General features: G+C 45.5%; 2 protein-coding genes across 4 annotated transcripts in view; one reads left to right on the forward strand and one right to left on the reverse strand.

Annotated features, from left to right (window-relative positions):
• On the reverse strand, nt 1-10320 carry MRPL37 (mitochondrial ribosomal protein L37). The gene is made up of 7 exons (XM_066623697.1): nt 9895-10320; nt 8363-8546; nt 6204-6319; nt 3855-4040; nt 3462-3613; nt 1599-1802; nt 1-192 (listed from the first exon to the last, which is right to left on the reverse strand). The coding sequence occupies exons 1-7, from the start codon at nt 10262-10264 to the stop codon at nt 115-117; spliced, it is 1290 nt and encodes a 429-aa protein (XP_066479794.1). The 5' UTR covers nt 10265-10320; the 3' UTR covers nt 1-114.
• Nucleotides 10293-14689, forward strand: part of CYB5RL (cytochrome b5 reductase like) — a 20226-nt gene continuing 15829 nt past the window's right edge. The window contains exons 1-3 of one of the 3 annotated variants that reach the window (XM_066623700.1): nt 10293-10409; nt 12318-12497; nt 14346-14494. In XM_066623700.1, coding sequence (XP_066479797.1) covers nt 12321-12497; nt 14346-14494 — 326 coding nt within the window. In that variant the 5' untranslated portion in view covers nt 10293-10409; nt 12318-12320. Of the gene's footprint in view, nt 10410-11539; nt 11718-12317; nt 12498-14345; nt 14495-14689 lie in introns of those variants that run through there. The other 2 variants (XM_066623698.1, XM_066623699.1) reach the window with 2 other exon arrangements.

A 14689-nucleotide genomic window follows, 5' to 3' on the forward strand; every position in this document is an offset into this window, starting at 1 on the left:
TACTTTAAAAAAGTTTTATTTTGAATTAAATAACCTTTAATCCTTAATTGTACTATAAGCACAATATTGCAAACATGACAGTGGCATGTTAACCTTAAGCCTGGAGAGCACTGTTCACATGGCACCATGTAAGTAGAATGCAAGAAACTTCTTGAATGTATCTGGCTGATAGCCATGTATTCCAGCAGGAACCTGTAAAAAGAACAGCTGGATTTTCAGTGTCTGGCATTCAGATGAATATAGCAACCTACTTCAATACTGTCAACATTAGAATCTACTACACCAATGGTTCTCAAACTGTTGGGTTGTGACCCACCAGTTTATGTAAAGGGGATGAGGTGACGGCAGCAACACAATCCCCAAGATCACGTCACTACCGGGCAGAAGGAAGAGTGCTTTTACTCACAAGTGGCTACAGGGCATTGTAGTAGGTGCAGAGAGCCCCACAGAGCCCTCCACAGGGCTACGATCCTTAGAATGTGAAAAAAGGACACAAAGCACTTCCTCTTTACGCTTGCAACTAGGAAGTGCTTGGCATCTGCTTTTTTTCAATGTTCTAAACATCAGGGAGCCCTGCAGAGGGCTGTGTGGAGCTCTTCCCACTTCCTGCAATGTCCTGCAGTCACCTGTAAGTAAAAGCACCCCCCCACATTAGCAACGCAATCCTGGGGATCACGTCGCTGCCCTCACTCCCTCTCGCTCAAAGACTTATCCTAGGAGTAAAACTGGGAAGTTTGAGAACCACTGTACTGTACTATGTCCCACAGACATGGAAGAGAGGCCATGAATACAAATTCTGTGAATTCCCATACTAACTGTTTCAAAGAAAAATGTTTTAGTCTTAGGTCCTCCATTGTCTATTACACGGAAGTGAACAACATATACACACCTGTTTTGAATTGCTCATTATAAAACAAACTTGCTTTCAATAACAATGCAAACCATGATCAGAAGATGCCTTCTCCCTCTTACCTTGCAGTCATTTTCTTCTCCCCACCCTGTTTCATTCAAAGTTCATTCAAAGGAAAGAGGGTACAAATGAGATTATCTTCTCCCCGTCTGTGCCCCCTCCCCCGGAACCTTCAACTGCTATAATAGGCAAGGGGGGTGTCTCTGATCCTACCTGTTTCAAAGGGCCTGGCCCACATTCTTAAGACATGTAAGCATGGTTGTTATGAGTGCCTCAGTTCTTTCTGCTTGTTACATGTATAATCTGAACTAGTAAGATCTGAGACATCTCCATGCTGTTCAGGGTGCTAAGGGCCCAGTCCTATCCAATGTTCCAGCACCTATGCAGCCCTGAGGTAAGTGAACAAACATTCCCTTACCTTGAGGAGGCTTCTATAACTGCCCCCCACACTGCAGAACACAGCATGTGTCTCGCTGGCATGACTACATCAGTACTGGACATTTGGATAGGCTGTGGCCCTAAATGTCTTTCAAGATCCTTTCTTACTTTACAGTTTAAGTGAAGTAATTTAGAAACTCAGCCTCAGGTTAACCCTATAGACCCCACAGATACAGTTCCATACTGGTAGTAGAGACACAGCTAGTGTTCCATTTGCAATAATCTGAGAACTCATTCACTATAAACGTACCACAACAACTTTCTTCTTGATTTCTGGGCGACTCCTGGCATCCTCATATAGAAGCTGATCAGCATCAAGCCAGGCCAGGTTTTTGACACCGTGGCTGGAGTCTAGATCTGTTGTGTTTAACTGGAACACCAGAAACTGGAAACACTTGCCATCTGTACCAATACTTTGCACAACAATGGGCTTCTCCAAAACCCTAGGTTCATCCTAGGAGTAAGTGACAGAAGTATGAAAGAAATAAGGAACTTCATGAGAAGCTTAATGTTTCAAAATTATTCATGTCTGTATTAAAATGTAGAAAAGACCACACAGTTTTAAACTAGCTGCAGCTAGTGAGTTAACTTAGTGGCAAAGTCATTAGAAAAGAAATGATGGGCTAGCCCAGCATTATTTCAGGAGCATGGCGGTTAACCCATTTCTACCTAGCCCACAGGTGTACACATTTTATCCCTGTTGCGTATGTGCAACGTTGGGCAGTAATGGCTTAAGCTGTTGGGAAAATGTGTCTACCTGGAAAAAGAGGCCTGCCCCTTACTTTCAACTCAAGTTCCTGACTATAGTTTATGGGAGGTGAACTCTCATTTCACTTCAGGTTAAGCACATCCCACTAGAAGGTTGTAGATGCCAAACCAAACCTTGGTGGTTGCATCACTAAGACTGAGGGAACAACCGTATCAGTGTAGTTCAGGGTCTGCCCCTGAAGTCACAAGTCCAAATGCCAAACACAACTACACAACCACTTTATTTTTCACAATTTACAACACCCCTCCTTCTACTGCCAAGGAGTTCAGGATAAGGTACACGGTCCTTCTTTTGTCCTCGCAACAGCCATGCCGATGAGGCTGAGACACTAAATGGCCCAGGGTCACCCAGGAAGTTTCATGGCTGAGCAGGGATTTGAATCTCATCTCCCAGGTTGAAGTCCAACAGCAGAACCACTACACCAGTGGTTCCCAAACTGTGTACCATGGCACAATCGGAGGCACTGCAAGATGTCCCCGACAGCTTCTTCCCAGTTCTCCTGGGTGCTGCCATCTTGGATTGTGTGAGAGCCAAGAAGGCACTGTGACCATAGTAAGTTTGGGAACCACCATATTACACCATCCTGGCTCTTCCTACTGTAGGAGGTACCACAGATGAACACAGTGAATTTCTTTACTGTTACATGGTAAGTCCTGTTGAAAAGAGCAGCTTGCCCTTTCATGTAGCCCATAACTAAGGGAAGGAGCCCGAGTCTTCTAGGTGCAATCCCAAACTTCCAAGCCAGAATCACAACAAACATATAAATTAGCAACTTCTGCAAGAATGTGCAGCTCTCCACCACTCTTTGTTTGCACCTTAAAGCCCAAAAGCAAGTGTTTCTTTGAAGCTCCTGAAATAAGTAGCTAGTCATATCATTTTTAACTTAAGCAAGCAAAATGGATGATGTGAGCATCCACCTTTTGGTCTGCAAGGGACTTTTTGGGCACATCTGCCTCATACATGTGGGTATATGGAAGGTCAGGGATCCTACATGTCAATGAAGTTTACCCACACTCCACCATCCTACATAGTGCCTGGGTGACATTAACTAGACTACATGCTCAACAAAGGCTATCCGATTCATGTACCATGATAAAAACTTTTTCCATGCCGCACTCCTGTGCTGAAGCACAGGAAAATTCCATTTGGATGTGCCCATAGAAAACTAGACAGCAAAGGGCAGCAGGAATTTCAGTGAACGTTCACTCCAAAAATTAGAGAAACAGCTATTAGTATGGCATTAATGGATCAATAGTTGGAAGCATACAAGCACGTGCCCACCATCTTCTGCTTTTAGGACAACATGAAGAGAAGCTTCTTCAGAACTGTCCTGCTGATACTTACCCCATACAGTGTCTTGGCCTTAGCCATGGCGTTCCCAAAAGCAAACATCAGCATTTTGGCTCGAAGTTGCTCGGGCCGCATTTTTAAATAACTGTCACATCGAGCAAAGTACACACTATGAAGGTGAGGATATGGATAACCATCTTGGAAGCCTGCAGTACAAAGCAGTTGAAAGTTTACTACCTTTTCACAGTTCATTCTTCAAGTAGCAAAAGTAGACCCCCTGAACTGCAATTAAGAAACCTGATGCTTTAGTTAGTGCAACTCTCTTGATATTAGGCTTCAACCCCCTACTTTTTAATAGATACACAGACAGAACCTCATCTACAAGAACATTTTGACCAAAGGCACAGTAAGTTTGTACTTAAATCACACAGTCTCCATAGAATTTACCTGTATCATTTTTTGTTTCATATACATTAACTTCCTGAAGATCAATTGTGGGTGCAATTGGATAAAAGGTTTCTAAAATGTGATTTTCAGTGGCTAATATCTCATCTTTGGAGGCTATAGGTTCTAGAGGCTTCATCGCATTCAAAATCTTCCCATTGATACCACGAACCTGAAGAAGAGTAGATTCTGTAAAGGAGAACATTGTGCCATAAATAACATTTTCATTTAAGTTAAGCCATGAAACAGGAGGGTGTTCTTACAATTCACTAATATTGGGGGCAGTCTCTTCCTCTTGTTGGTACTGCTATCGTTCTCCCATGAAGACCTTCCCCCTCTCCATGTTGAGCAAAAGGAGACTTCATCACTTTCTACATATATGCCTGAGGGTCCCATCCTTTCCAGCTTACCAGTGCTGATGCAGCCATGCCAATGTGCCACGTGCTACATCCTGTAGTGAGGAAGAGGTCACAGAGGCCTCCTCAAAGTATGGGAGCATTTCTTCCCTTAAATCAAGGCTGCATTGGCACTGGAAAGTTGGATAGAATTGAGCCCTGAGCATACTTGCAACAAGCACAGATCTTTCCTTTAGCTCCAAACTTACCAATATTAAAACATTCTATCCCCACTTTACGGGGGGGGGGGGGGTAGCTTTCTATATCACACATAATAAAACAAGATCCAGCAAGAAAACAAAGAGTCAAACTCAGAAGAGTTTGAGAGTTTGAGAGCCACTAGGTATTTGCTGTAGGCAGTGGGGGGCTGTGGGAAGGCAGAGACATGATACCCAGTATCGCGCTTCTGATCTGGGTGCAGGCGCCTCCCCAGGGGTTGGGAGAGCCCAGCACCAGCCTTAGCAGGCTCCCCACGCAGCGCAGAACCCTCCAGAAGACGATGGTGACCACTTAGTGGTTGTGATCATCTTCTGGAGGGTTCTGTGCTGCATGGGGAGCCCTGCTAAGGTTGGCGCCGGGCTCCCCCAACCACCAGGAGGCTGCTGCAGGCAGGGGTGAGTGGCAGTGCACCCCTGTGCCCAGAGCATCACGTCTCTGCCTTTCCCCCCACCCCTCCCCTTAAGGGAGAACTACCCAGGGCTCTCAGGCTGGGGCATCACGACGCCCCAGTCTGAAAACCACTGGACTATGGCACCAGTATCAATTCCTGGAAAACACACTTGGTGTCCTTGGCTAGAAAGGGAAGCTAGTCTAAGATTAATTGTTACAGAACATGGTTTACATAGGAGGAACCACTGCAATCAGATTCATCTAAGGGTACACACCTGCGGGTGACAGACATTCAAGCATGTATTTCTGAATGTTTTAAAAAACGCATTCAAAACCATATCAATAATGGCCACAAACTGAATAAAGCAAAGTTTATATTTAAAAAATCACACTAAGACTTTCCTGCTAATGTCACTCATTTCCAAGCTCTGCTAGGATGGACCAAAACAAAACAAGGTAATACAGCCACCTTGAATTCAAGCTGCAGCTCACAGTATTCCTTCTCACCCACAGGATCATGGCCAAAATAAAGCATCAAACACTTATTCTTTTTTTTTTTTTGTAACACAGTGTAATTCTATACACATACAAACCCAAAGTGTTTCAAGAAAATCAACCACTGATGGGTATTTTAATTAATGTCCACTTAAAAAAATGTTGATATTAAACATGTACATCTCACTTTATGTCAACCAATTCATGGTAAAGGGCATTTCTTTGCAGTGTCAAGACTGGAAGAGCAGAATCAATACAGCAGAATAATTTTTAAGGAGGAACTGTAAATATTTAAGCTTTCCTCCATCTTTTTGTTGATTCATTTTCTGTAGCCCTTAGAGCAGTCGTCTCCAAACTGGAGACCAGTGTGTGCTGCCAACAGCCTTCCCGGAGTGACCGGAGCTTACCATTCTGCCAGGGAGGTTGGCACTGTTGCTACCGATCTCCCCCCATATTTGCACCTTTCTGTTGCATCTGCCAGGAAATCCTGGTGCAGAGCCTGCTGGGGCAGAACATGGAAGCGGCGGCGCAGAGCAGACATGGGGGAGACCAGGAGCAACAATGCCAATCTCCCCTGCAGAAATATAAGCTCTGTTCCCATAGAGGAGAGAAAAGGCAGGGTGCTGGATCTGGCCCGCGGGCTGCGTTTTGGAGCGCCCTGCAGTAGAGAAATCTGCTGGACAGAAAAGACCGACTCAGATGTCACATCAAGGGCATCTTACAGATGCCAAGTTGAAGAGCTTTGAACTTCGAATTTTTTACTTTGCAGGACCATCCTTACAAATCAACAAAAATTCTGCCACTGAAAAAAAATTCAACCAGCACAAAGAGGTCTAACAAAGCTTCAACTAACCTCGTTCCCATGTAGCTGACACTCTGTAATCTCGAGCCATCATTCTGTTAGCCAATGAGGGATATTTGGTAGTCATTGTCCTACACAAGTGGAGCAAGTCCTCCAGAAGTACAGGGCTTCAGAATAAGAAGTTAGTTAGGTCTACATGCACAAGCTAAAAATTATACAGTGCTGGAATATTAATTTGCACAATTGACAGCCACTGCAAATAGGTAATGCAAATATAAATGACAGTTACAGATACATAAGACACAATTTCAGGTTTCAATTCAGAGTGCAATTCAAACAGCTCTCTGATCTGGCACAGGCCCCCTGTGCTGGCTCCCAAGTGTCACAAATGTGCTGATAGGCACGTTTGCACCAATTCAAGAGTCGGCTGGGCTAGCATGGAGGCTTGTGCCAGCCTGGGAGGGCCAGATCTGGATGCTATGCCAACCTGAGGGTGGGACCAGTTATACTTTTGGCCTGATCCAGCAGGGTTCTTCTGTCTTTAAGGAACTATGTAAAGATCCTTACTTTGCTCCCACTCTGACATTTTAGCAGATGGGCAAATTGCCCATAAACACTCAAACCTTTCTTCTCAGTCAGGATGTTGAGACTCATTTAATGCTTTGTAATTTACATGCAAGCCATGATTCTAGGATGAATTCTGTACCCAACACTGAAGTATGCACTTACACTGAATTCACAAAATACAAAGTTCTGTGGGTGAGGAAGGAGCAAAATTATGCTTCTAAAGCTGGCTTTTCTAGTGCAGAAGAACAGGACTGAGTCAACTTGAGTCCCTAGCCTGAGTCACTGCTGAGCCCACTGGAACAAGCATAATCTCAAAAGGCCGCAACAAGCTATTTCATCTGAGAGTAGCTAGTTCTTCTGGATCAGGAATTTTCCAATCACACTTCACACAGAGATGGGACAAAACCAACTGTCTTCCCAGGCTGCTGACAGGAAGCAAGGAAGGTCAGAAGCATGCAGAAATACAGCAAACAGCTTCTACCATGGGTGTGTACTTCGGAATCAGAAAACCTTTACATTTTTCCCTCAGTACACCATTTCAGAATTAGCATCTTAGAACAGTGGTTTCCAAACTGATTAGTCATGACCCAGGGGAGCTCTCTACTCTGGCCCCTTAAGGGGCAGGGGGATGGCAGCAACGTGACCCCCAGGATCACACTGCTACCAGGGCTGCTTGGGGGGTTCTTTACTTACTTTCCACAGTGCTGGCCTTCAGGGGGTGCAGGGAGTCCCTTGGAGCCCCTTTCAGTACTCCCTCAGCCTCCATAAGTGTAAAAAACATGATTGGAAACCACTTCCGGTTTTGCGATCAAAAACCAAAAATGGTTTCCCATTGCTTTTTTTACTTATAGAGCAGGGGTGTCCAAACTTTTTGCCAGGAGGGCCACATCATCTCTCTGACACTGTGTCAGGGGCCAGGAGAAAAAAGAATTAATTTACATTTAAAGTTTGAAGACATTTACATAAGTTTACATAAATGAATATATTAAAGATAAACTTATTTGAATGAATGAAAGTCTTGCAATAGCTCAAGGCCTTGCACAAAGTAAGGCTGGCCTTTCCTTTGCTGCTGCTACTGCATCACAGATGTGAAACAACAAGCAGTGGAGGGAGCCCTCATCCCACAGCTCACGTGAGAGGACAGTCACCCTCACGCTGAGAGCAGTTGCGTCAGGCCAGTGCGGGCTCCAACAACTCTCCAGAGGGCCAGAGGCTCATTGGAGACTGGGGGCTGGCTCCCTGAGGGCTACACTGAGAGGCCTCAAGGGCCGCAAGTGGCCCCAGGGCCGGGGTTTGGGCACCCGTTACAGAGGCATGGAGAGCCCTGCAGAGAGCTCCATGGGGTGGGGCTTCCTGCACACCCCTACACATCAGTACCCTGGTGCTGTAGAAGGTAAGTTTAAAAAACCCAATCAGTCTCTGCAGCAGCACAATCCTGGGGATCACACTGCTACCATCCCCCCCACCCCTGCAAAAACATAAGCAGTTCCCTCTTCCTGAGGTGGACTTTGGGAATTACTGTCTTAGACTTAGAACAATCTTATTAACTTGTTGCAAATTCACCTCCTGTATGTGGTAACAAACACATCAAAAGAATTTTTCTGAGAGTACCACGAAAAAATGAACGCAAATAAGGGATTTACCTATAGGTTTCTTCTGGGATATCCTCCTCGCTGCTACTCCAAAAGCATGCATGAGAGATTGCGTGGTTGACTCTCTCATCCTGGTTCTCCAGCTGATTAGCTGTATCGTTCATTATGCTAAGTATTTGCAGAGGTAAACTTTCAATTAGCTTTGTCTTTGTCAGCCACAAGGCTTGCTTTACACCTGGGAGTCAAAAGAAATGTATTACTGCTAAATATACTTCACACTGTATTCCAATTCACTCGACAGAAGAATGACGCGTATTCTGTACATTTCCACCATAGGGTTGAAGGGAGGAGGAAGAATACATTTCCAAGGAAACAACAATTTTGCAAAACAAGAGTGCCTCATAAGTGCCATAGAAATTACAGCAAAATAGCATAAGGCAGTTTGTTTGATGACGCAATTAAAGCTAATAACTAGCCAATTAATTTGTACAACTTGGGACAAGTATGGATAAGGTGACATCTCAAGCCCAAATGGATAGAAGTTGCTTATACAACTTAGGCATCCCTTATTCGGAATTCCGAAATACAGAGTATTCGAAAATACAGAACTTTTTTGAGTGCCAATATGACTTTTAAAAAAACTTTTGCCTAAAGAAATAAAATCACAAACTGCGTTTCATGCACAAACCATGTTTCGTGCACAAATTAAAAATACTGTATGAAATTACCTTCAGGCTATGTGTATAAGGGATATATGAAACATAAATGAATTTTGTATTTAGACTTGGGCCCTATCCTCAAGATCTCTCATTATGTATATGCAAATGTTCCAAAATACTGAAAAATCTGACATACAAAATTCTTCAGGGATGTCCAACCTTTATATGCAAGTTACCACAAGCTAATTTTGAATTTTGTTCTGAGTATTGATATTGTCATGAAAAAGTTATTTTCCAGATTCTGAAATTCCACATAAAGATTAAGACTTAGCCTACTGAAAATCCATCCTCATAAGAAGAGCCATGCTTGATCAGGTCAAAAGCCCATCTAGTCCAACTTCCTGTATCTCACAGTGGCCCACCGGGTGCCTCAGGCAGCACACAAGGCAATAAGAGACCTGCATCCTGGCGCCCTCCCTTGCATTGGACATTCTGAGAATGCTTGCTTCTAAAACCAAGAGGTTGCATGTACCCATCATGGCTTGTAACCTGTGATGGACTTTCCCTCCAGAAGTTTGTCCAGTCCCCTTTTAAAGGCATCCAGGCCAGATGCAATCAACACATCCTGTGGCAAGGAGTTCCACAGACTAACTACACGCTGGGCAAAGAACTGTTTCCTTTTGTCTGTTCCAGTTTTAGGGGATGTTCCCCTGCTTCTGTGTTGTGTGAGGGCACAGAACATCCCCCTATGCACTCTCTCTGTCTCCACATCCTGGGGCAAGGAGTCCCACAGGCTAACCACACACCGGTGCTGAGTAAAAGGGCAAAGAGCGTCTGCGTCGATTCTATTCCCTCTGGCCAGGACCATCACCCTGAGTGGACCAGGGCTGGAAGCCCCGGTCGGAGAGAGCCCCCCCCCCGTACCTTCCAGCAGGCGAGTGCGCTGGTGGCAGACGTGGCAGGGCCGCGGCTTGTAGCCGGGCATGTCCTCCAGGCGGGGCCCGGGGTCGTGGCGCGGGTCGTGCCAGCCGCGCTCCCAGGCGGCGGGCTGAGGCCGGGCCAGCCACGGCACGCGGTGCAGCTTCCCCTCGTAGGTGACCACGTCCAGCTCGGGCAGCTGCTCGCGCAGCGGGGGCGGCTTCTGCAAGTACCAGGGCAGCTGCTGCCCCGGCGGCGGGCCCCGCACCGCCCACGGGCTGCGAGGCGGCGGGCCCCGGGGGCGCCTGGGCCCGTAGGTGAACTTGGTGCGGCGCTGCCCGCCGCGCGCCCAGCACGACGCCCGCAGCGCCTGCATCGCCCGCTCCCCCCTTCGGCCTCCGCGCCCGCGCGCCGCAGCCGCCCTTCTCCCGCGAAAGGCACGCCGGGAGGGAGGCGGGCTCTCCCGTCAGCGACGGCGCGGCGTGCGGGCGGCGTCGGCGCCTCTGAGGGCTTCGACCAGGGTGAGGAGACCTGCTCGGCGCAAGCCCAGGACAGGCCCGCGGGGGCTGTGAGTGGAGGGAGCGGGGAGTCCTCTGCACACTTCCCTGGGAGGAAGCCCCGCTGGCCGGCACGGGACTGGCCGCCGAGGTCGGGCTGTGAGGCGGCAGTGGGAGGGAGCCCCGCTGACTGCAGTGGGGCTTACTTCTGAGTAGACACGCAGAGGGTCGGGCTCCGGGGCTCCAGTCCTAGGCACACTTTCCTGGGAAGAAGCCCCACTGACTGCAGTGGGCCTTCCTTCCGAGTAGACCTGCCTAGGATTGGGCTGGGAGGCTGCAGTCCTAGGCACACTTTCCTGGGAAATTGAACACAGTGAGACTTACTTTTGAGTGGACACGCAGAGGCTTGTGCTGTAAAACGTACCCCCCCGTCCCCTCTGTGTTACCCTCACAACAGCCCTGCAAGAAAGATGGGACTGAATGATGGCAACAAAATCATCCAGCAAGCTTTGTGCCTGAGCAGGCCTTTGAACCTGCGGCTCCCAGGTCCATGCATTCTCCCTCTCGCCCAGCGATTTTTCAGTCTTTTTTTATCTCATAGCACACTGGCAGGGCATTAAAATTGTCAAGGCACACCAGCAGTTTTTTTGACAAGTGATAGGGCACACTGCATTGCTGGCCAGAGGCTCACACCTTCCCATTAGCCTTACTACTATATGACATTCCCCTAAGCTCCTGTGGCACAACTGCAGACCATTTTCGGCACGCTAATGTGCCAGGGCGCAGTGGTTGAAAATTGCCGCTCTAGCCACCACACCACACTTTCTCAGAATCAAAAGGCATATTAGATGTGTAATTGGTCCTTCGCTTTTGTTTCCTGAATAGTATTCATCGTGTGTAGCCTGATCCTTTGGGGGGACAATGACAAATGAATGACTTTAACATTTGTCCCAGCCACAGCCCTGATCCAGATGGGGATTCCTCACAGCTGCTGTTTGCCCTGGGAGAAAAGTATCCATAGGAAGCTGTGGGGACCCGTCTGCATTGAGACGGGGCAGTGGCAAAGGGATAAAAGCCTCAGATGCTACAGGATGTAATGTACCACTTTGTTGGTCCATCATAGGCCACCACCCCCACACACACCTTTTTGTACTGTTGCTTCTGACTACTCAGGCACAAGTAGTGGCACAACCTTGGAAAGATGACAGGAGTGGAGGTCGGATTTCAGGACACTTTCAGATCCCCAAGTTCTTCTGTTGTGCTCCAGATATGCCACAAACCTCCACAACTTGTGCCACTTTTGATGCCAGCATCACAGGTAGCATATCAATGGTGAGTTGATGGGACATGGGTTGCAATGCAATGTAGTGCAGTATTCAGATTGTCAAACTAGGACTATGGAGACTCAAGTTCAAATCTCCCCTCAGCCTGAAACTCACCAGTGTTTCTGAAACTGTGGGGACCCACTAGATGGGTCGCAAGCCAATTTCAGGTGGGTCCCCATTCATTTCAATTCATTTCTTGCCACATCCTTTGTGCTGGGGCACCGCTGCCTAATCATGTCAGCAGATGGTCCATCCAATGTGCATGCTCATAGCATACCCATGACTATTTCCATCTTCCTCAGAAATGAAATGAATACTATTACAGTTTGTAGAACAGATTAAAAAGTGCCACTCTGAAATGGGGAGGTGGGGTTAGAAACAAATGCAGATGGGAAGTTGAGATAGAGGAGAAATGTAAAACCCAATCTTGTAGACCCCAATCTTGAACATATTCACTGAGAAATAAGTCCAACTGATTTCAACAGAGCCTGCTTCCATATAAGAATTACAGCCATACTGCACTATAATCTATGTTTGGTTGGTGATGGGGGCAGATCATCTCCATCCAGCAATTTAAAACTGAGTGTTGTTGGATTGTGTTTTGTAGACAATGAATGATAGTGAGGATGACTGGCTGTCTCTCAAGCCCAGTGAACCTTTGCCATCTCAGTGTTGTGGCAGCGGCTGCAAACCTTGCATCTATGACATATATCAGAAGGAGCTGGAGCGATGGGAAGAGGCCAAGACAAAAAAAGACAAAAGCCTCCTGATCGGAAAGAAACCACAAGTAGCAATTTTCAAACTAGTTCAAGTCTACTTTATCAGCATGATCCTAAGCATCTTTACTTGGATTTAAATCTCACTAGTTTCAGTGGGATCTACTTCCATGAAGTTTGCTAAAAACAAAGTCTTTATTGTTTTTGTCTATGACAGATGTTGTGTAGCTGTTGTGAAACAGAGGCAAGAAGTGGATGACAACATGGTGGCTGTTTGTAGTAAGCAAGGGCAGTATAATAAGAAATCCTTGCCTTGAGCTTGGTGCACGAGAGTGTTAACAGAAAGTAGCAGTAATTTGTAGCATATGTAGACATCTGTTTTGCTGTTCCTTTCTGAAATGATCTTTTCAGCACAATCCTGTACATGTTTACGCAGAAGCGAGCTCCGTTGTGTCCAGTGGGCCTTACTCCCAGGAATTGTGAATATAGGATTGCAGCCCTAGCCACTTTCGTCTTAACTGAGCAGCTTCACATAAATCTATTTGCTTCTAGTCATTTGAATGTCAGAATGGTTTCTCTCCTGCTTCGGGCTGCAATCCTATGCACGCTTTCCTGGTAGTAAGTGCCATTGAGGATTGGGCTGTCATTCTCTTGTCAAATGGACTTTTTAAAAGCCTTCACACAACAGATCACATTTCCCACATCTTGAGTATTTGTAACATTAATTTGCTGTCACATTCCATTCCCAGTGAATCTGGTAAGTATTTTTACTGAAATAATGGGCAGTGAAATATTTAGGTATCATTATATTTTAAGTGTGGTAATTCAAGTAATTCACATCAGGGAACCATTCCTTTAAAACATGCCCATAGTGCAAACATTTTTCATAATTTAATTTGATCCTTTCTCCTGTCCTTGGCTTTGTAATATCCCATCAAACTGCCGAAGCTCCTAACAATTAGAGGGTCACTGTAGATGGCTTAAGAGGAGGGTGTTTCTCACTGGAGGTATACCAGAGAAGGGATTTTGGGGATTTTTAGTTTTTCTTATGCAAGAGAAAAGTATTTGTTGAGTGAAAATGCGAAAGCTGATATGAAAATGTTAAGAGCAGTGGTTTTTAGTTGAAATGAAAGAGGCAGAAATCCAGAAGCCATTTCCTTTAGCTTTCACTGTTTCCTGCTAAAGGAAAGGTATTTTGCACATGCTCAGAGTCACTTTTATTTCTTGTTCAATCATTTCAAATCTGAACATTGGGAATGAAAACAAGTTCAAGAACCACACCATGGATCAAATGCTTTGGAAAGGATAAAATGTGCTGAGAACAAGTTTTGAACTTGAGATGTAGGATTGCTACTGCAATCTTCTTTGGGTGGGCATCTGTTCAGTCAGAAAGCTTTTCCTTCACTGCATCTTTATGCTGCAGCTGGGAGAAACTCCTGCTGAATGATTTCTGCTGTCATGCAACTGTTAAAGGCACAGGAGCATCACTGGATAAAAAGGTAGCAACTTGAGTGGGAGGCCGAATGAAAATGGGAAATTGCTTTTAAGAGAGGTTGCAGATGGAAGAGAAATGCCCATTTACTCCTTAAGATAGGATGCAATTTTCTACCTATCTTATTTTCTGTTAGCATTTTCTACAAGTTTGGATGAGTATTATCCACGTTTACTTTTTCACTCACTAAAGTCACCATCAGCAAAGGAATAGTCAAAGCCATAATTATACAAACACAAACAGGCCATAGGATTTAAGTAGGGCTTCACAAAGAGATACCTTCTGAATTAAGATCTGCTGTATTTTATCTTTAAAACACTTCTGTTTTGTAGTGCCACATTTTACCCGTGCTGAATTCACTCACATCTTGTTAAAAATGGGGGGAGCATAGTTTTAACCCAGTAATTATTTATTGTTGCTCTTGCAGAGTAGCAATTCAGAACTAACTCCAGAAACATTTACGGCTTTCATCATAAGCTCTGTGGATCAGCTGACAGAGGACACCTACCAGTATAAATTTGAATTGCCTGGAAATAGCAACCTGGGGTTGAGTTTAGGACAACATATTGTGCTAAGGTACTGTACTAAGTCTCTAGTGAAACAAACTGCAGTATGCGATTTAACTTGCAATTTTTTGTTGATCTACAAAGATTTCATGCCAAGTAAATAATCATTTCTGTACTCTGGAATTGATTCTATTGAAAGAACTTGTGAGCTTATTGAACGTATTAGCTTTGCTAATTTTATGGTAAATGCTACCCTGTAGTTGCA

This window comes from Tiliqua scincoides, chromosome 4 (genome assembly GCF_035046505.1).
Source record: "Tiliqua scincoides isolate rTilSci1 chromosome 4, rTilSci1.hap2, whole genome shotgun sequence".
Taxonomy (NCBI): Eukaryota; Metazoa; Chordata; class Lepidosauria; order Squamata; family Scincidae; genus Tiliqua; species Tiliqua scincoides.